Source organism: Ceratotherium simum, chromosome 7, assembly GCF_057802395.1.
Source record: "Ceratotherium simum simum isolate JZ-2026a chromosome 7, ASM5780239v1, whole genome shotgun sequence".
Lineage (NCBI taxonomy): Eukaryota > Metazoa > Chordata > Mammalia > Perissodactyla > Rhinocerotidae > Ceratotherium > Ceratotherium simum.
In genome coordinates, this window is record NC_141906.1 from 74,129,129 (window position 1) to 74,151,188 (window position 22,060).

General features: G+C 37.7%; 1 protein-coding gene and 2 pseudogenes across 1 annotated transcript; all 3 read left to right on the plus strand.

Annotated features, from left to right (window-relative positions):
* The first annotated feature begins 1,215 nt into the window (after positions 1 to 1,215).
* On the plus strand, positions 1,216 to 2,150 carry LOC101399556 (olfactory receptor 10G9-like; annotated as a pseudogene).
* Positions 2,151 to 9,984: 7,834 nt separating this feature from the next.
* On the plus strand, positions 9,985 to 10,916 carry LOC101402595 (putative olfactory receptor 10D4; annotated as a pseudogene).
* A 9,168-nt stretch (positions 10,917 to 20,084) lies between these two features.
* On the plus strand, positions 20,085 to 21,017 carry LOC101399291 (putative olfactory receptor 10D4). The gene has a single exon (XM_004427173.2). The coding sequence runs from the start codon at positions 20,085 to 20,087 to the stop codon at positions 21,015 to 21,017; it is 933 nt and encodes a 310-aa protein (XP_004427230.2).
* Positions 21,018 to 22,060: the final 1,043 nt, after the last annotated feature.

A 22,060-nucleotide genomic window follows, 5' to 3' on the forward strand; every position in this document is an offset into this window, starting at 1 on the left:
GTGGGACCTTAGTACTAGTACCAGATGTGAAATCTTCCTCAAAGATCTAGCTTTGAAGTCGAGAAGTCTCTATAGCACATACGTTATTTATTATCCATCTCTCTCTCCATATATGTATAATGTATATATAAGGCAATTCTGTAAAGCAAGGCACAGTGTTGTATGATTCACTATCACTTATTGAGCAGTTATTACCTGCCGGGCACTGTACTAAGTACTTTACATGTAGTTGATCTTTCTTAATACTTACAACTTCTCAGTGAATAGGTGATATTATTATTGCCAAGTTATATATGAGGACACCAGAGAATTATTGAGGTATACTATAGACTTTTGAAATGCTCATTGCTTTCAACAATTAAATTCTTGGTTCTTTAAGTTTCTCAATGAACTCTGTAGGCAAAATAAGAGTTCCAAATAGCTCCCAAGATTCCTGCCCCAGTGTACATTTTTTGTTAAATACTTTCCCCTTGTGTGTGGGTGGGACCTGTGAATATGGTGGGATATCACTTCTTGGTCACATTATGTTACATTACACTTTGTCACAGCAAACTAGAGAGAGATTCTTCTGCTGGCTTTGAAGAAATAAGCTTCCATGTTGTCAGAGGGTCAGGTGGTTAGGACTTAAGCGTGGCTTCTGAACGCTGGGAGTGATGCTCCCTGCCAACAGCCAGCAAGAAACCACGGACCTCAGTCCTAAAGCTGCAAGGAAATGAACTTTGTCAACAACTTCAGTAAGTTTGGAAGAGGATCCCGACCCTCAGATGAGATTATAGTCTCAGATGAGATTATAGTCTCAGATGTTTTAACAGACCCAGCTAACACCTTGATTTCAACTTGGTGAAACTTTGAGCACAGAACCAAGCTGATCTTACTCAAAAAACTATAAGATAGTAAATTTGAATTGTTTCATGCTGCTAAATTTGTGGTAATTTACAATATACCAATAGAAATGAATGCAATGAATTGCTCCTACTTCCTTTTGCATACATCTGTGTATGCCTCTACTTGTGTGTGTGTATGCGAGAGACAGATGATGAAATCATTGCATCACCTTTACCAAAGAAGCTTTATGATAAGCAAAGATGAGTATAAATCCAAAATTATCTACCATGAATGATGCAGTCGCCACATAGAGAATGGGTTCTCAGTTCTCATTTAAATGCTGGGTGTTTTTTATATTCTCACAGGGAGAGGGAACAAAGGTGTGGAAAAATGACAAATGTGAGCCTCGTGACAACGTTCATCCTCATGGGCCTTCCCCATGCACCAGCACTGGACACCCCCCTCTTTGGAACCTTCGTGGTGATTTATGTACTCACTGTGGTGGGGAACCTCCTCACGCTGCTGGTGATCATGGTGGATTCCCACCTCCACACCCCCATGTACTACTTCCTGACCAACCTGTCCTTCATTGACATGTGGCTCTCCACAGTCACTGTGCCCAAAATGCTGATGACCTTGGTCTCCCCAGGAGGCAGGGCTATCTCCTTTCACAGCTGTGTGGCCCAGCTCTACTCCTTCCACTTCCTGGGGAGCACCGAGGGTTTCCTCTACACAGTCATGTCCTATGACCGCTACCCGGCCATCAGTTACCCGCTCAGGTACACCAGCATGATGTGTGTGAGAACGTGTGCCTTCCTGGCCACAAGCACATGGCTCAGTGCTCTCTGCACTCTGCTGCCCAGACCACACTGACGTTCTGTTTGCCCTTCTGTGGGCCCGACCAGATCCAGCATTACTTCTGTGATGTGCCGCCCTTCCTCAAACTAGCCTGTGCAGACACCTCCGCCAATGAGATGGTCATCTTTGTCAACATCGGGGTAGTGGCCTCGGGCTGCTTTCTCCCAATAGTGCTGTCCTGTGTGTCCATTGTCTGTTCCATCCTGAAGATCCGCACCTCAGAGGGGAGGTGCGGAGCCTTTCAGACCTGTGCCTCTCACTGCATTGTGGTCCTTTGTTTCTTCCTTCCGTGTGTCTTCATTTACCTGAGGTCAGGTTCCAGGGATGCTGTGGATGGGGTTGTGGCAGTTTTCTACACTGTGCTGACGCCCCTTCTAAACCCCGTGGTGTACACCCTGAGGAACAAGGACGTGAGGAAAGCTCTGCTCAAGCTGAAGGACAAAGTAGCATATTGTGAGAGCAAATAAACGCTCAATGTAGATATGCTCATTTTTTAAAAAATTAGTGATATAAATTAATCTTCAACATATTAATTATTGCATGTGTACTTCCTATTGTTAAATGTTATCCAAAACCACCCACTCAGGAATATTTTTTTCACAGATTTTCTAAGGAATTTAAAAAAATCACAATTAAATTTATTATTTATTATGAACATGCTTAAATTTTGATCTATCGACCCATTTCTCTATAATAGATTTATTTTACCTTTTTTCCAGTTTTATTTACATATAATTGACATATAACATTGTTTTTATCTTTTTTAAGAAAAATATTCTGATTGGATCTCAGATATAGAGGATTGAGTTATTCATATATCTAAGTTGATAATATGTCTTTTTTTGGTTATGTCTTATGCACACTGATTACAAACTTGGGAATTTAGAATAATGAGGATACTGTTCAAGAATAGCAACAAATATCAGATGTCATTTACTCATGGTTGCAGCTGTGCAACTGCCCTTTCAATTCTTTCAGTCACTCTGTGTGTGTGTGTGTGTGTGTGTGTGTGTCTGTATGTGTGGGTCCCAAGGTGACTACCCCTCTTCTCTAGCACATCTTGACCCTCTTAATTGCTCCCACATTGAAAGAGTTCTGAACTTCTCCTGAACAGCTGGCTATCTCTCTAGGTAAGTCTGCTAAGACAAGTTGTGGCTCTGACATGCTCCTTTCAGTAACTGGGAACAATCCTCACCTTGCAAGAGCCCTGCAGTTCCTCAGCTTTGGTAAGTTGAATCAGGCCAAGGTTATCAGCAAATACCTCTAGTCAGCATTACATATTTTCACCTTGAATACCTGTGCTACCTGACCTGCCCGTATTTAGCACAGAACCATTCTATGCTGGATCCTTTTACTACAGATGGTGGTAGCTGGTCGTGTTGCCCAGATAGATCTTCTCTCACCATCTTAGAGTCTTGAAAATTCAGCTAAACCAAACTACAAGCTGCTCTGGGACAGGGACACCCCACATTGCAGGCTGGGGCCAATGGTGTTTCCTATTTAGAGAGTGGAAAAATGAAAATATAATTAAGTAACTGGTTATCATGGGATTTAAACATATTTCTTCTATAAATTTGAAAATTAAGACCCGGTAAAGACAAAACACCCTAATGCATAGCTACATAGCTCATAGTGGTGGCCATCCACATGTTAATGGATGATGTGCTATAATGGCATGCAAACGAAATTGGCTCAAATACTGGCTCAATAAGCCTAGAAATAATTTTATGCTCTGTACCTCAATTTCTCATCTGTAAAATATCCATTTTCAAAATACTGTTATGAAGATTAAATGAGCTACTAGAAATAAAAGTGCTTTGAGTGATACTGATTTATAATAAATTCTTAATTAAAGCTTCTAAATTCACACCTGGGCCCACCAGCGAGATAGCCTGATTCTCAGAATCATTATGTTTACAAATTATTCAATGATCCCTACCCACTAACACAGTATTTTTGGAGATGCACCATGTAGCTTTCCTTAAGTCACTGACCATAAATTACTGTCATGATTAACACTATTATTGACAATGTAATCATTCTGATTAATTAACTATTTTGATAAATTTGGTATTCCCATATTTACTAGTTTTCAAGGAATTTAACTATAATTAAATACATAAAACATTAAAATTATGCCAAATTAAATTATTCCAGAATAATTCAGAGGCAAAAATAGTAACACTATTGAGCTTGGGATATGCTAGACATTTTATAAGTCAATCTTTGTAAGAACGCTATGAGATAGGTAACGTTTTATATGAGATTAGAAAATTGAGGAAGGTTAGATTACTTACTATTCACAGTTAGTGAGGAATATGGTCAAGGTTTAATCCCAGACCATCTGACTTCAAAACCCATGGTGTTAAATTCTACCCTACATTGCTATCACTGAATTTCAGGAACTTTCTGTCTTTGGGGATCAAGACAATATCAATGAACATCAATAATCATTGAAATAACAAAGCACAGGTTTTTCCATTTTGTATCCCAAATATAGGATTTTTTTTAAACTACATCTTTTTCCATAGACTGTGAAAAGTACCTGTCTACTCTACCTCCGACTGAATTAGATTCTAAATGTATCATCCTGTCTGTGTACTTATGTGCTCCACATTAAGCTGGTGAATCTTCAAGGAAAAATCCTGTCTTAGCCCTGTAATATCCACATATATAAATCTTGCTTTGTTTTCTTTAGAATGTTCTCCCTGCTGCAGACCTTTTTCATTTCCAAATATGTCTACTTACTTTTTGAGGGACCCAATTTCCGATCCACACTCGGGATATTAGATCTCATTCCTAAACAGACGCCAACTCTTCCTATCCATGCACTTCCTATATTCCTTATTCCAATCACTAATAACTTTACTTTGTTAGACATTTCAATTTGGAGATAAAACTATTACATCAATTTTTGTATGACTAAAACCAAACTTTTTTTTTCCTTCTTCTTCAACATTTGTCTCTTATGTGCTGTAATTGGCCCAATACAAAGCACTCCAAAACTCAGAAGATCTGCCCGTAATCCTTCCTCATACATTCCTCTTCAAGCAATTGAAAAAGGGGTAACAGAAGAGATAAACAGAAAAAGATGAGGGAGGTAGGATGGTATGAAAAACCTCTGGAAAATAAAGAAAAATGATGGATAATTTTAATACTTCAATAATGAATCCTTTGCATTACCAAATAATAATTGGGACAACCTTATTTTGTAAACACTTCATTGTGTCATTATTATACTCTAAAAGTTATCAGTACTATTTTCAAAAGGGGAAAATAGAAAAGAATAAAATAATTCAGCATTGATGTTTGCATTCCACACAATGTAATCTGACCAAATCTTTCATCACATTGTGCCATATTTTGATGTATTCTCTTTGAAATAGCGGCTCTGGAGTACTGAACTTGTCCACTGAGGCTCATGATTAGTGCTGTCCTTCCCTTGTTGAGCTGAATTTTCAAAATATTGTTTGATAATGGCATGATTCCTTGCAGCTATATATTCTGAATTAACTAGCAGTTGAAAAGGTTCTTAAATTGTAGAAGTAAATAGCTAAATTATAAGAAGTAAATAACCAGCATAGAAAGAATCTAGGTCAAATCTAGCATAAATAGGGTAACTTTTATAATGATCCCAATGTTGATACTTGTTCATCAATTCAATCCTGCTCCCTCAATTAATTAATCAATTCAATAGTTCCTTCAACAAATTTAGTTAAGTGACTACTATATTTAAGGCACAGGAGATACAGAACGTCAAGACAGTATTTGTGTTGCAGAACTTCAGTGTCCAATGGGAAACACATAAGTAAACAAATGAATTTTAGAAGGTCATAAAGTATATATGAAGTACCATGGTAAACGACACGGCATCTAACACAGATTAGGTAGTGGAGTGAATTGCCATCTGAAAATAAATAAAATTACATATACAGATAACAAAGCCTTGCTCCAACTACATAACTCATAATAATTAACACCAAATTCACAGAGCTTATGTTTTCCAGGCCAAATCATAACGCATCTTGAGTCTTTTAGTGCTAATGAGAAGATACTTTGGACACAAGAGACTAAATCCAAAGCATTCCACATTCCTTTTTATTCTCTGATAATCTCAATGTCTAGACCATGCATACATATTGGCCAGGACCTCCCCTTCCCCAACCACAGGCACACCAGAAGGTGCAAGGCTACAGTGTCCCTTGGTGGAGATGAGGATGTATTAGGTGGACAGCATTCAAGTGTTAAATGGTTACAATGTGACTTTATTTTCCTCACTGTGGGAAAAATTAAGACAAAAGCATATCTCCTCCTTCTTGGTAGAATGGGAGGATATTTTCAAAATGGGCATTATCATATCCTTATTCAAAGTTATCATCAGCAAAATGTTTTCAAGGGACTTTATTCTCATAAGGTCATGCATCACTTAACAACAGGATAAATTCTGAGAAATGCATTATTAGGTGATTTTGTTGTTGTGCGAACATCACAGAGTGTTCTTAGACAAACCTAGATAGTATATCCTACTACACATCTAGGCTATATAGTACTAATCTTATGGGACTACCGTCATATATGTGGCCTTTTTTTGACTGAAATCAGTCACATGACTGTATTTGTACTTTGTATTTTGGATACCCATACTATCAAAAGTGACTAGGGGGGCATGCATATTAGATCAAAAGAGACATTTGTGAAACCCTAAAGATTCAGTACTGCTCTATTAGTCACAGTCATCAGGGACAGTAGAAAGCCATAATAGAATTTTGAAAATATGATTGAAATTTGTGCAGCAACAAGTCTGAAGTCGTCAGACACCCTGATGATAGCACTTAAGATCATTAGATATAAATGAAAACAAGGACTCTAATATTAACGGATATGACATATGAGACTTTCTATTACTCCTCTAAAGACTGACACTGGCTGTATATTCACATATTTGATGATGTGGTATCATAATACTTGAAATCATTAATGAAGAGTGCCTAGACATTCCCAGGTGGGAAAAACTCTAAAAATCAAAACAGAGAGCAATTTCATAACAGGCAGCCTGCTGTATATTCATTAAACATCACTGTCAGAGGCTTTACAAAGTTCTACTGAGCACTGAGTGGAATACAAGGATTAGTGATGTACTTTACCTTATGTTCAAAGATGGTAGTGGTAGTCTACGAGAATCCCCTGCCATTACAAATTCACTTCTACCCAGCTGGCATGACTTGAAACTTACCCAAGACTTGTTGGCAATTGGGACAAATCTTGAACCCATAAAGACATTCTCCATTTTCATTACAATGGTTTTTATTTTTAGCATTTTCTTTTGATTCTATATTAGAGTTTTTATCTCTCTGCTTACATTACCCATTTGTTCTCCTGTGTCTACTTTTTCATTAACAGCTCTTAACATATTAATCATAGTTGTTTTAAATTATCTATCTGATAATTCCAACATCTGTGTCATATCTGGGAATGGTTCTGATGAGTACTTTATCTCTTCAGACTGTTTATTCTTGCCTTTAGTGTTCTTGTAATTTTCTGTTGCAAGCTGGTCATGTTGTATAAGGTAAGAGGAACTGAGGTAAATAGGCCTTTAGTGTGAGGATTTATGATAATTTGGCTAGTAGTTGGATTGTGTTTGCTGCTTGTATTAGCTGTGGGTGCCAGAGGCTTCAAATTCCTCTAATGTCCTGTTTTTGCAAGTCTGTTTACCTTAGGCATCCTTAAATGTTCTTCCCCAAAGAGAATCTTTGTCCTGCAACTCTTGCAGGTGTAACGCACTATTACTATAATTGAGCCCTATTAGCATAGTGGTAAAGTTTGAGGGAGGGAGATTATTCTGTAATATTCTGATTCAATGTTAGTGTTTTTTAGTTGCTGCTTGTGCAGCCTCTGTTCTCTGGTGTGTGCTTTGAAACCACTGATCAGGGTGCCCGACTCTAGCCAGGGAAATCTGCATTTTGTATACTATCCCCACTACTAGAAAGACCAGCACTACTGCTTGGGGTAGAGGAGGGGGCTGGGTCACAGGCTCCACTCTGTGTCCTGAATGGTCAGGATGTGTGTGCCACCTGCAACCACCTGGGGGAGGCAGGGGCTAAGCCACAAGTGAGTGTCATTGCTGCTTGTGCAGCCTCTGGTCACTGGTGTGCACTGGTGTGCTTTGAAACCTGATGTCAGGTGCCTTGCTTCAGCCAGATAAATCCACATTTTGGAAACTGTCCTCAGTACTAGAAAGACTGGTGCCACTACCAGGGGAGGAAGAGGGGGCTGGGTCACAGGCTCTGCTCTGTGTTCTAAATCCTCAGGATGTGTGCAGCCACTGCCCCGGGGCAGGGGGGGCCGGGCAGGGGCTCCGCTGTGAGTGCCATGTCTGCCACTGAAGCCTCGGTTCACTTGCATGTGCACCAGTGTGAGGATTCATGTTTTAGATGGGGAGAAGGCATCTCCCCTCATTCCACTGTCTCCCAGAGGTCCAGTCCACCCACTGTCAGATGTATAGATGCATGGATCTCTCAGGTGTTCTGGTGTGCTGTACAGGGAGCCCTTTGTTAGTTAATGGATGTCTGTCTGGTTGTGACTTAGAGGGGAGAGACAAAGGGAACTTTCTGCGCCATGATGCTCTCTCCCATTTTTCAAATCTCACAGATCCCTTTTCATGTCCATCTCTAACTATATCTTCATCACGTCTGCAATGCTTTTGTTGTTGCTACATCATCACCCACATTAGCATAGTCTTATATGCAGCAGGATTGTTGTTAAACTAACATTAAACATTTACTACTGAGTACCAAGCACTAAGCAAAGCATTTTGTGCTCAGGATCTCATTCAATCTCCACAAAGACCTTATGAGGCAGACAGTATTATTATCTGTTTTGCAGGAGATGAGACTCAGAGAGGTTAAGTAAGACGCTTATCGCCCCAGAGGTAGCAAATGGTAGAGTCAGAATCAGGAGGAGAAATCAGATTTATATAACCGTAGAATGAGCTCTTTGAGGGAAAATACTTTATTTTGTTAATCTTTATATTTCTAGAAGGTACAGAGAAAATGACTGTTTGTGAGATTAAATTGACTGCGATAGCCCAATCTCAATGTTTAAATTGCTTTTGGGGCTGGAAAGGAGTGTTTTTGTCTTCCTGTCTATATCTTTGTCAGGATCACCATCTATTCAAACATTTGAGCAGGACAAGCTTTATATAGCAGCCTGGCTATGCATATTGATTTCAAGAATGGTTTGAAGAGCCCCTGTCTCTTCCACTTCTCATTCTTGCTGTTAATTCTGCTTATTGAGATTTTTCTCCATGGCAAAAGCCTTTATCACTATAAAAATGGAAATAACACAGCAATTGGTAACAGATCAGCAATTTATAAATTAGTATGAATAGATTTATCAGATTATTTCGTATGAGCAAATATTGATCACAGGTAGAGGGGAATCAGTTATATCCAGTGACAACATATGGAGGGCTAAGATAAAATGGGATACAAATGAACAGAAGGAGATATCAGCTTTCTAGATATTATAATTGAGATTTTTTTAGGTTTATCTATGACTGACATTAATTAATAAAGCTAAATAACATTAATGTCATTGAAATTTACATTTGTGAGATATGTTGTATAGAAATAAAGTGTAGCTGAGGAGAGACACGTTTCTAGTGGGATGTAGTAGTTATTTCTATTACCTATACACTGCTTTCTTCTAGTTTCAGTCTGATTGCTGTATGTGTATGAGCAAGTTATACATATAAATTGTATACTGTTTAAAAATATAAATGCAACAGAATGGAAAGAGTATTGTTGAAAGTAAAAGTAAATAGGTAAGTGTATATCCTTTCTGTTTAGGTTCACACTTTTATATGCATATATTTGGGTAACTGGACTATTTACCAACTAATTATGACTTGGCTGATATTAAAATGAAGTTGTCACCTGATGACAAATTTTCCATGGAGAAGATGGTTCTGAAATATATGGTTTGTATGATGAAAAATCAGATTGGAAGAAACTACATAAAACTGGCAATAAGTGTTGATGACTGTAAGAGGTTTGCCAACTGTAAAGACACATTATTCTGCTATCTAATTTAACATATGAGAAAACTGAGGCCAAATTTGGCACATTATTTAGCTGCAGAGCCAGATTTAGTACTGGTCTCCTTTTCCTCTTTTGGCCTTCTTTTGCTTGCAACCACTGTCTTAGATGGAAATAACTCTATTAGGAAGATATTTTCTCAGTTATCTGTGAGCTTATATCATGATTGTTGCTTTGCTTTTCCAGGACTGCTTGATGCGTAAACATGCAGAGCTACACTTCCGTGACGGAGTTCATCCTGTTGGGAATTCCTAATACTGAAGGACTGGAGAACATGCTATTTGCCCTGTTTTTTGTCTTCTACCTCATTACCTTGCTGGGGAACCTGCTCATCTTCCTCATCATTCTGGTTTCCTCCAACCTCCACTCCCCCATGTATTTCTTCCTGGGAAACTTGTCAGTGTTTGACGTATTTTTCCCTTCAGTAGTTTCCACCAAAATGTTGCTCTACCTGATGAGGTAAAACAGGACGATCTCTTACCAGGGTTGTGCCTCCTGCATCTTCTTTTACAACTTCCTGGGTGGTACTGAGTGTTTCCTCTGTACTGTGATGGCCTATGACCCCTTTGTGACTATTTGTCACCCATTGCAATACACAGTTACCATAAACCACAAGATGTGTACCAGCTTGACATTGGGTACTTGGTTGGGTGGCTGTCTACATGGAAGTATCTTCACATTTCTTGTCTTTAGGTTACCCTACTGTGGACCAATGAGGTAGACAATTTCTTCTGTGATATCTCAGTAGTACTGCCCCTGGCCTGTGCAGACACCTCTCTAGCTCAGACAGAGAGCTTTACTAATGTGGATGTTGTGACTCTTACATGGTTTTTCCTTGTCCTGACTTCCTATGTTTGCATTTTCCTTTCCACGTTGAAAATCAGCTCCTCTGAAGGTAGGCACAAAGCCTTTTCAACCTGCAGTGCCCACCTGGTTTCAATCCTCTTGCTCTATGGACCTGTGATGCTCATCTATCTGAGGTCCGCTTCCAGCCCCTGGCTAAATTCTGTTATTCAGGTGTTAAAAAATATTGTCACTCCTTCTCTTAATCCTTTGATTTATACCTTGAGAAACAAGGATGTGAAATCGGTTCTGAGGGAAGTATTAACTCAAGTGTTCCACATTTCTAGGGTATAAAGTATAGTGCAATTCCTCTCTGAAACTCTTCGGGGAGTTGCTTCAGATCCACTACTCTTATAACAGGATTTTTGCCAAATAGTGCGCTGGGCAAAGTTACTATCAGGTGTTTCTTGGGAGTCCTAACAGTCACTTGGTGGGGAAGGTGGACTGAGCCACTGATTTATTCCTTCAAGGACGTTTTTCAGATTAACTCAGCTTTTCTCTTTTTGAGTTTGCCAAAACAATGTATCTTTTCTGCCTCACAGCCTATACTTGTTGGAACTCTTTTTCGATCAATTACAATAAGGCTGCAAGTTTCTAGAGCCCATGAGCTGTCTTCTTTCCTTCTCTCCCTCTCCACCTTCCTCCCTCTCCCTCCCTTTCTTCCTCCTTTCCTCTCTCTTTCCTTTTTTTCCTTTCTTTTTCTTTCCTTCCTTCCTTTCAAAATGTATGCCTTATTCTATCCTATTGCAGTGTCTCTCTAGCCATTCAATAAAACTAGATTTTATGGTCAAAAACGTATCAAATTTAAAAGCAAGATTGCACAGTTTGGTAAATTTACGTTTAAACTTATAACTTCTTTGGCTTTAATCATGTCTTCCTATTACAAAATAATTCCATTTGGAGCTCTATTCCTTGGCCCACAGAGAACTTTGGCCTGGATTTTACTCATGTCTCAGGTGAGAAGCTGCCCATTAGTCTATTCTTGTAAAACGGGAGAGTGGATTTCTGTAAATTTGCAGAGGAAAGCCTTTTTGAGCCAGAGTTCTCTATCAATTACAGATTTGGTCTGTTTCTTGAAAATCTAATCTATTTGTAATTAATTGGAATTGAACCAGTAACAATATCTATTATTCATTTTTTGAATTAAATTTCATTTTTAAATTTAAAATTTCAAATTTTAAATTTAAATTCATTTCATAAATTAAATATTCATTTAAATTAAACATTTGATCCAATGAATTTCAGGCCATTATCTATTTAGATTCATCCACTCAAGTACCTAGAATAAGAGCCAATATTTCCTTCTAGATGTATGATACTGTTCTAAGCATTTTACATGTATTGACTAAGTTAACTCACAGAATTCCAAGATGTAAATACTTTGATATCCTCCTTTTATAGATGAAGCAACAGATGACAGAGTAGTATTCACACCCATACAGTCTGAACCTAGAACTAAACTGTTACTGCCTTATAAGAAGAACTGAAGAATCGCAAATTCTATGTGCTAACAGCTATCTTTATATCTTGCTTTCTATATATCACTTGCTGTTCTATTTTGTACATATTAACAAATGTAATCTGAACAACATCTCTATTACGTAAGTACAATTACTCTCCTCAATTATATATGAGAAAACCAAGGCACAAGGATGTTAATTAACTGCAGAATAGAAAAATAGTGATGGCAATGGACATAACTAGGGAAATGTTCTGGGTAACGTTCATAGAAATTAATAATGATGAAAAAATAATAACTTCACTCCTTTTCCACTTTATAGTAATATCCATTCATTCAGTCAGTCACTTATTGGTTAACTGAAAACCATGTATCTGACTGGTGTCAGAGGCAATCTGAGTAGAGTGTTCACTAAATTACCTATACAAAGAGTACAAGGGAAAAAATTTTGGGGTTGGGGGAACATCTACTTGTCTGTGATTCAAATCAAGCATTTATATGCAATCACCTGATTTACTACAACAGTTGTTAATATTACCACTTTATCATTTGAGGGCCACCTTGTTTCCTTTATTTGAAAGTTTTTGCATCTCCTGCACTACCTATGGTATTGTATTAGTTATCTATGGTAGTATAACAAATTACTCTGAAACTTAACAGTTTAAAACAAAATCATTTATTGTGTCACACAGTTTCTGAGGACCAAGGATCCTGGAGTAGCTTAGCTGGGTGGTCTTGTCTTAGGATCCCTCATGAGGTTGAAGCCACCCTACTGGGGAGGGCTGCAGTCATCTGAAGGCACAACTGGGGCTGGAGGATCTGCTTCCAAGATGGTTCATTACATGGCTCTTGGCAGAGGCCTCAAGAGTTTTGTTCGTCATCAGAGATTTCCATAACACCTTCTCCAAATATCTTATTCTATAATGATCCTTTTCTTCTATCAGTAGATAGTTCTTATTGCTTAAATTATTCACTTCGTTATTAAGGAATACAAAGTATAACATTTTTATATCATCATTTTGCATAGTAATATGATTCATAAGTTATTATTCAACATTTTAATCAATGATTGGCCTAAACCAGAATTAAGTCAGAAGGGCAGCCATTAGGGTAACATCAAATAGTTATTGGCCGTTTACTATTTATATATTTATATAATATGTAGCCAAAGAAGAGATGGTAGTGAACAAGATAGATATGATCTCTGTTTTCATGGTGTATAAAACATATTGGAGAAAACAGACATGGAACAAATTCTCAATACATAATTGGGATAAACACTTTGAATACAAGCAGAGGGAACTGTGAAAACCCAGGTTTAGATGAAAGCACCAAGGCCAAGGAAGGAAAGAAACTAGAAAATTTTGCTAAAGAAGAAACTCAGAAGACTTGTCTGGAGACAAGGAGCATCAAATGTATTATTCAGTTTCTGTTTCTGTAACATTAAACGTGGCTAACTTGAACACTATCACTCCTCCTGGCTGGAACTATGAAATGAATTGAAATGACACCCTTGAAATGAATGGAATGGCACCTTAAGAAATAATTCTGATAAAGATGGTTTTAAAATACTTAAAAATGCTTCATACATCAAGATGACCAGTTGCTCAGTGTTCCTGTTTTCTAGGAAAAAGAGGGCTCTCTATTCACAGGAGCCTTCACTGTAATAAACACATTATTTTCAAGAGTAAAATAAGAAACAATTTAGATGAATGGCCTATCTTCTCAATTAATCTGCAGTCTTTCTGAGGTAATAAATTGTACATAATATCTCTCCATTGCTCCAATGCACCTCACACAGTACCCTTTGCATTATAGGTACTTCCCTCAATCCGTTCTAAACTTTAAAAATCCTATCGCTGTTCAAACCAGTGAAAGAGCGAGCAACAACTGTCTTTGGATCAAAGTTCAGAAAACCATTTCCCTTATCCTTGGGAAAACTTTTCTCTATTAAACCTATGAAGGGATGAATAATTCATAACTGCCTCCTCACCTTGGAGGTTGGACTAGAGACTCCCTTCAATTTTTGAACCTCACTCATAATCCTTTATGTCAGCCCCCATACAGTCACACAGCCTGAGACCCATTAACTCAACTCACTGTCACCCAGAAGTACTCACATATTCATCTTATACCCTCATTGATTTTTCCCAGAGCTGCCCACAATTTGATTAATTTCTTATGCAATTACCAACCTGTGGTGTTATCTCCTGTTAGTGATGTTTTAAGGGACCACTAAACAATACTCTTGTAATTCCCTCTCCCATCCAGAAATAATTGAGATAAAAGACAAAGATGTCAGACTACATCAAAATAGCAACTTGATTACTGGTAATTAAATTCTGTAATTACTAATTTAAGGAATATAGTTTAGATCCGTCATAAATATTTTTCTTAATCTTTTCCCCAGTGAATGTATTTGATTTCCTTTTTTTCTGTCTCTGGAATCTCCCTCTAAGAATTTAGATTATGTTTCTCTTTTCCTTATATGCTGACATGGGCGATATATCCCACCGTAGCTGCAGCTGGTTTAGCAGTTTCAAAGCCACATGGTAGCCTGATATCTCAACAGTTAACAAGCAAGTTAGGCACGGAGGCACCCTTGTACACCTGCTGCTGTGGTATGAGGAAATAAGGAGGAGAGCAGGGAGGACCACAAATTTCAACACAGTGATGGCTACAATTTCAAAATGAAGTATTTCAATTTCCAAAGAATTTTTTGGCTTCAAGCTATTTTGAAATAACTTATCTCTGAGAGATATTAGATATGTCCTCATATGTGCACTGTGTATATAAAGTGCTGCAGTAGGCTGACCCAAAGGATCAGGAATAGAGCACTCTTTGAAACAGTATGTAGTAAGAATAAACATGTAAGTGGTGAGATTGGATGTCTACAAAAATCATTCTACAATTTAGTTTATTTTAGGAGGCTTATTACTGACATAAGAAAGAAGATATTATGATAACCTTATCAACATCTCAAAGAAGAATTTACAATCTCTGGTGGTAGATGAAAAAGGTGTGAATGTACACAAAGATTTGTATGTGATTGTTCATAGGAGTATTATTCATAATATTTAAAACTAGAGACATCCCATATGTCCATCATCTAGTGAAAGGATAAACAAAATATGGTATATTCATACTATGGAATATTATTTGGCAATAAAAAGGAAAGACTATTTTTACTTGTTACAGAATGGTTAGACATCAACAACATTATGCTAGCGGAAAGAAGCCAGATTCAAAAGGCTAGATATTGTGTTAACTCATTTACATGAAATGTCTAGAAAAGACAAATTTGTAGAGATAAAAAACAAATTATTGGTTGGTTTCCTGGGGAGGAGAGTAGGAAAGGGAATTGAGTGCAAATTGGTCCCGGTGAAACTTTTGGGGTGAAATAAATGTTTTGAATTTTGACAATGTTTGCACAACTCAATAAATTTACTAAAAGTCATTAAATTGTACACTTACAACTGTTGAATTTTATGATATATAAATTGTACCTCAATAAAACTGTTGAAAAATTATCAAGAAGTGGACATTGAACAAATGGATAGTATATCTTTCATGTCCAAAGGAGAGGAAATACCAGCTGACAGGAACATTTAAACCTGCCTGACAGGTATTCTGATACAGTAAAGAAAAGTGTGTCAGATTATTGCAGGAGGAGAACACTTGGTGATAATCACCCAGTTCACTCTGCTTTTTTTTTTTTGTGAGGAAGATCAGCCCTGAGCTAACCTCCATGCTAATCCTCCTCTTTTTGCTGAGGAAGACCGGCTCTGAGCTAACATCTATTGCCAATCCTCCTCCTTTTTTTCCCCCCCCAAAGCCCCAGTAGATAGCTGTATGTCATAGTTGCACATCCTTCTAGTTGCTGTATGTGGGACGCTCCTCAGCATGGCCGGAGAAGCGGTGCGTCGGTGCGCGCCGGGAATCTGGACCCGGGCTGCCAGTAGCGGAGAGCGCGCACTTAACCTCTAAGCCACCGGACCTGCCCCGCTCTGCTTTAACTTTACACTCCACTAACAGTCACCTGAGAGAGTATTTTGCTTAGAATGAAAAATTTTACTATCTGGAAAAGAATATGTTGACCCACTGACACATGTATTCTAGTGAATACGATGTTTTATTTCTCTTTGCAAATTTATACCTTGATATTCATATATATATATATTATGGATAAATCATATATTCATAAATTCAGGTATAAATCATTTATATTATTCTTTTGAAAGTGAATGTCTTGTGAAATTAATTTAGGCTGGCTGGGTGACAAATGAATTTCTGCAGCAGATACTGAATGAATGAACTAATGATATGGGAAGTTTAGGGATAACACTACTATAAAGACTGATACAATTTGGGGCTATTATGTTGCTTGTTACTTTAGTGACTCTTGAGATTTTCCCAAGAATAGCAGTTCTGGGAAGTGGAAATCAGGCGGTGTATATAGAGGTTCATTATGGCTTGTAGTTTTTCCTAATGTGTGTGTGTATGTTTTAATGAGTCGTAGGGATAGGAATGAGATAAACTCCGTGAAGAATTAATTTTTGGAATTACCTAGATGCAAAGTAAAATACTCAATTTATAGTAAGGGCAATTGAAAATGGGAAGACTGGGGTCCATAACTAATTACCAATTATTTCAACGCTGGGCTGATTTCCACTAATTCAGCACTACTTTTCATAGTGTCTCAGAAGGTAGAAATTGAGATGACAAACTGAAACTAAATAATCAAAGCCATGGAAATATATATACGTATATTCAGAATTTGTACACCAAGCTGTTTAAAACGTGACACAATCATTTTTTTTTTTTTCAAGATTTTATTTATTCAGTTTTTTCCCCCCAAAGCCCCAGTAGATAGTTGTATGTCATAGGTTCACATCCTTCTAGTTGCTGTACGTGGGACTTGGCCTCACGTTGGACGGAGAAGTGGTGCCTTGGGGCGCTCCCGGGATCCGAACCCGTGCCGCCAGCATCAGAGCGCGCGCACTTAACCGCTAAGCCACGGAGCCGACCCAACGCAATCATTTTTGATTGGATGATAGTGATAATGATTTCAGGATCCTCAAAGTGTTTTTAAATATACTAATAATCATTTAGAGGGCTGTAGGCACTAAGAATAAAGTTAGAATCCTAGCCTATGATTCAGGAAACAGAAATATCCATACAATAAAATACTATTTGTCAACGTGAAGGAACAAAATACTGACATATGCAGCAACAGAGATGAATCTCAAAAATATTATGCTTAGTGAAAGAAGCCAGATAAAAAAAGAACACATACTTTATGATTCCACTTGCAAGAAACCTAAAAATGCAAATACACAGAGATAAGAAGTAGATTAACAATTGCCTGGAAGGGGGGATAGGAATGGAAATGCTTGTAAATGAGTATGAGGTTTCTTTTTCGTACCAGGGATATATTCTAAAATTGTGGTGATGGTTGTACAACTCTACAAATACATATTTTTTGTAAATATAGTCTCATTCAATTGTACACTTAAAATGAGTGGATTTTATGTCATGTAAATTATATGCCAATAAAGCTCTTTAAAACATAGAAATCACTGCTACTCAAAAAATTTTAAGCTTTTATGATGATCTGATTTAATATCTTCATTTCTAGAACAAAACTACAGAAGAGAAAAATGGGTAGAAATATGTGACTAAGCATGTTTATTTTTAAATTGACTCAAAATATTTATTCCATTTTGTTAGAATCTTAAATAAGTTTTAAATGCAGACAGACTGAAATTCAAATCAAAGCTCTATGCCTGAATTTTGGAGTAAACTTTGGTAATTAGTTGAACTTTTGAGCCCTGTTTTCATCTTTAAAAGAAAATAACATCTAACTCATGGAGTTGACACGAGGATGAAATAAATGGACCTTGAAGCGTCTGGTTAAAAAAAAAAGAGAGATTCTCAGTAAGCAGTAATTATGATTTCAAAACCATGGAGTAAGTAGTCTCTTCTCAATTCCTTGGCATGAAAAAGGATAGTGATTATTAGGATTTTGCAAAATTACTTAAACTTTACTACAGCTGTCATTTTGTGCCTTTTGTATTATCTCAAAGTGATTTTAACCATAACATTTTTAATGAGTCTATGTGTTTTTTTCTTCAGACAGCCAGTAAAAATAATGTGCTAAGAGCCCTATCAAATTCTCCTCTTGTTTGCTCTGATCTATTCTCTGCACAGCAGTCAGCAGATTGAATTCTTAAAGTAGAAATTGAACAAAGTTACAGTAATAAAAGTATGCTAAGATAAACATCACTAGCAGTCTTAAGGGAAAATAAAGAGAAGAGACTTTAGAAAATGATATATGAATTCAGGCAGTTGAAGAAGTGACCATTGGGAGAATTATAATACAGAATATGGAAAAAACAGTTGCAGGTGTGTTTTGTTTTGTTTTGTTTTAACACCAGATGGAATTGTTGCCTCTTTTCTTTAAGCAGTCACTTTCCTAATCCCCAGCTCTTTCTTCAAACACAGATCTTCCAAGGACAAGATCACTGCGCAACTTCAAATATTTGAACCCAATGGATGGCTTGCCCAGTAGAGGAAAAACATGCCCAAGAGTGACTGATAATCAAAGAGATTTAGAAACTGAAAATAACTAAATACTGCCACATCATTGCATTATAGTCTAAGAAATAATGAGGTAGAGGCCGTAGGGAGAAATAAGGAGGGAGGGAGGGAAGAGGAAAGTCTGAAGTCTAATAGCTCCCTCTGTTCTTTACACTTCATATTGGTGCCCACTAGGGAAGAGGGTCCCAAAGGAACATCAAACACATTTATTCTCTCTTGAGGGAATGAATGCTGCTCCTTCACTCAGGGACCAGAGGCACTATAGGGTCTGGACTTTCGGGCCTGAGTGACTGAGTCTTAGAAAGAGGAGTGTTCAGATTTTCTGTCCTCAGAGCCTGACCTTCATGTTCCACAGCATCTGAAAGGAAAGGAAACAGGGGAGGGTGGATGTGGGGCCTGGTTTTCAGCCCAAATAAGCTGTTTTCTTTCAGTCTGGTCTGTAAGTGCCTTCTCTCTAGAGCGCTTTCTTCTCCTCAAATTCTGATGGGTTATATGCACTAGAGGAAGGTGGGAGAGTATGGGAATTGGCTCTATTTGAGTTTGGGCTAATAGTGACTTAGTTGACTCCATGGTACTTTCTTAAGATATTCTCTGATTAAAGAAGCTTAACCTTAAAAACCTTAGTGGTGATTGCATATATTCAGTCATATAGCAGACATATTTGCTATTGAGAGATTATACTTCATATTGACAGAATATGGTTGGTTTTAATATTAGTAATTGTCTATTGCTTTTTCCTGCATTAACTATTATCTTTTTCATCTGGTTTTACTGTATTACCATTAGACAATTCTCAGTTTTCAGTTGTTTTGCCTGATGATGGAGAAAGCAGTTTCACAAGTCATTCACATCAACAGATAATCTCAGAAATGCTGCAAGTCAATTTAAGACAACCACTGTGTGGAGTAAAGGCTCATTAAATCACAATATTAGTATCTTAAATGGATTTTTTAACAAGGGGGGGTAGCAGTAGGCATTACACTAGCGACTTAATATACCTTAAAGCATTAATCCTCACAAGAATCATAGGCTATTGTTACATTATGTATATAGATGAAGAGGAGATTTTGTCAAAGTTATCCAAAATTACAGAACAGGGAGTAGATTTGACATTTAAACTGAAATATACACAACTGTAAGGTTTATTTTCTGCCCTCTTTCTATTCTGCCCCTCTGTTATCTCTATTTTCCGTCTGAGGAAACAAATGAAAAATAAATAAATGACTTCCTCAAAGTCACACGTTAACTAGCAACAGATTTTGACTGACTCCTATTTAGAAGTTCATTATAGTATTTAAGTATTATCAGTTTCCAATAGGTTCTATGAAGGTATGAGTGTTTTTGTGAAAAGCACATCTCGGTGAGGCCATTCTTTGATCTTCCAGGTCTAAGTAGATGTGAAGATGAGGAATCACACTCCTGTAACTGAGTTCCTCCTCATGGGAATCCCTCACACAACAGGGCTGGAAAATGTGCTGTTTGTCTTCTTTCTGGCCTTCTACTTGCTCACTCTTCTGGGAAACCTGCTCATTCTTCTGGCCATCCTCACTTCCTCCAACCTTCACACCCCTATGTATTTCTTCCTGGGAAACCTGTCAGTCTTTGACATATTTTTCCCTTCAGTGAGTTCCCCCAAAATGATGCTCTACCTGATGGGGCAAAGCCGGATCATCTCTCACCAGGGCTGTGCCTCCCAGATCTTCTTTTACCACTTCCTGGGTTGCACTGAATGTTTCCTGTACACCGTGATGGCCTATGACCGTTTTGCAGCCATCTGTCACCCCTTGCGATACACAGTCATCATGAACCACAGGGTGTGCACCGTCATGACTCTAGGCACCTGGATGGGGAGCTGTCTGCATGCATCTGTCCTCACATTCCTTGTCTTTAAGTTACCCTACTGTGGCCCCAATGAGGTGGACAATTTCTTCTGTGATATCCCGGTGGTGCTGCCCCTGGCCTGTGCAGACACCTCCCTAGCTCAGACGGTGAGTTTCACCAACGTAGGTGCTGTTGCACTCATGTGTTTTCTTCTTATCCTCACTTCATATACTCGCATTGTTATCTCTATCTTGAAAATCAGCTCCTCAGAAGGCAGATGCAGAGCCTTCTCAACCTGCAGTGCCCATCTGACTTCCATCCTGCTCTTCTATGGACCTGTGGTACTCATTTATCTCCAGCCTGCCTCCAGCCCTTGGCTGGATTCTGTGGTTCAGGTCTTGAATAATATTGTTACTCCTTCCCTGAATCCTTTGATATATACCTTGAGAAACAAGGATGTGAAGTTGGCTCTGAGAAAAGCACTAATCCAAGGAGTACATACTTGTGGGGCCTAAGCTCTCGTGTCATTATCTGTCCTTACAACTTTGCCTTGTATTTATATGGGGTAACTAGCCTCTTACAGTTGGTGTGATTGCTGAGTGAGATTTGGGACAAGTAGGTGAGATTGAATAGATTCTGGGGTGATTTATGTGTATATATTTATACAGCTGTTTTTTCAACACAATCTTTTACATTGTGTACTATGTGCCAGCACTATTCTACGCACTTTACAAATACTGACCTATGTTATTATCTTAATTATCATATGGAGTAGATAATATTATTGTCCCAACTTACTTAGAAGGATATTAAGGCGCTGAGAGGTTAAGACACTTCCCCAGTGTCACAGAAAGTTGCTGAGCTAGGATCTGAACAAAGGGTCTTAACCTTGTGCTAATGCTGCCTTTGTATTATAGAGGCATGTAGCATAAATATTTACTTCTATCCAGAACTTCTGTTCAATTTAGGTGGAATATTCTCCAGTTTGCCAAAAAATCTGTGGTCTGTTAAATTTATTTCATTGATTTCTGTCATTTTGTAGTCTATATTTTGGTGAATGACATGTATTTGAGTCTGATATAAAGAAATTCTGTTACATTTTAGAAGCCAGATGATATCCGTGTATCTATTAACTTATATTAGCATAGAGCCTGTACTCTCAGGTAAGTATATTCATTCTTTATGATAATTGTTTGAAGTTTGTAACAAGAATGGCAGATTTCTTTTCATTAAGTCAAAGACTGAATTTGAATTCTGGAATTCCTGATTCTTCAAAAATAATAATCATTTTTTCTCATGTAAATAAATAAGCTTGAATAAAATAGGGAAACTGTAAAAAACTAAAGTGAATAGAAATCACTCACTAATCCTATCACTTAAAGATAACCACTATTAACATTTTGGCATTTCTTCTCTCTCTCTCATTAGTGACTAAATTGGGACTATGTTTCCGACTTCCTGTTTAGAATTATTTCATCTACACTATCTGTATCTTTGTCTATCTATATATGTATAGAGATTTATACATTCGTAGTCATATTTAATCTTGTTTAGTAGT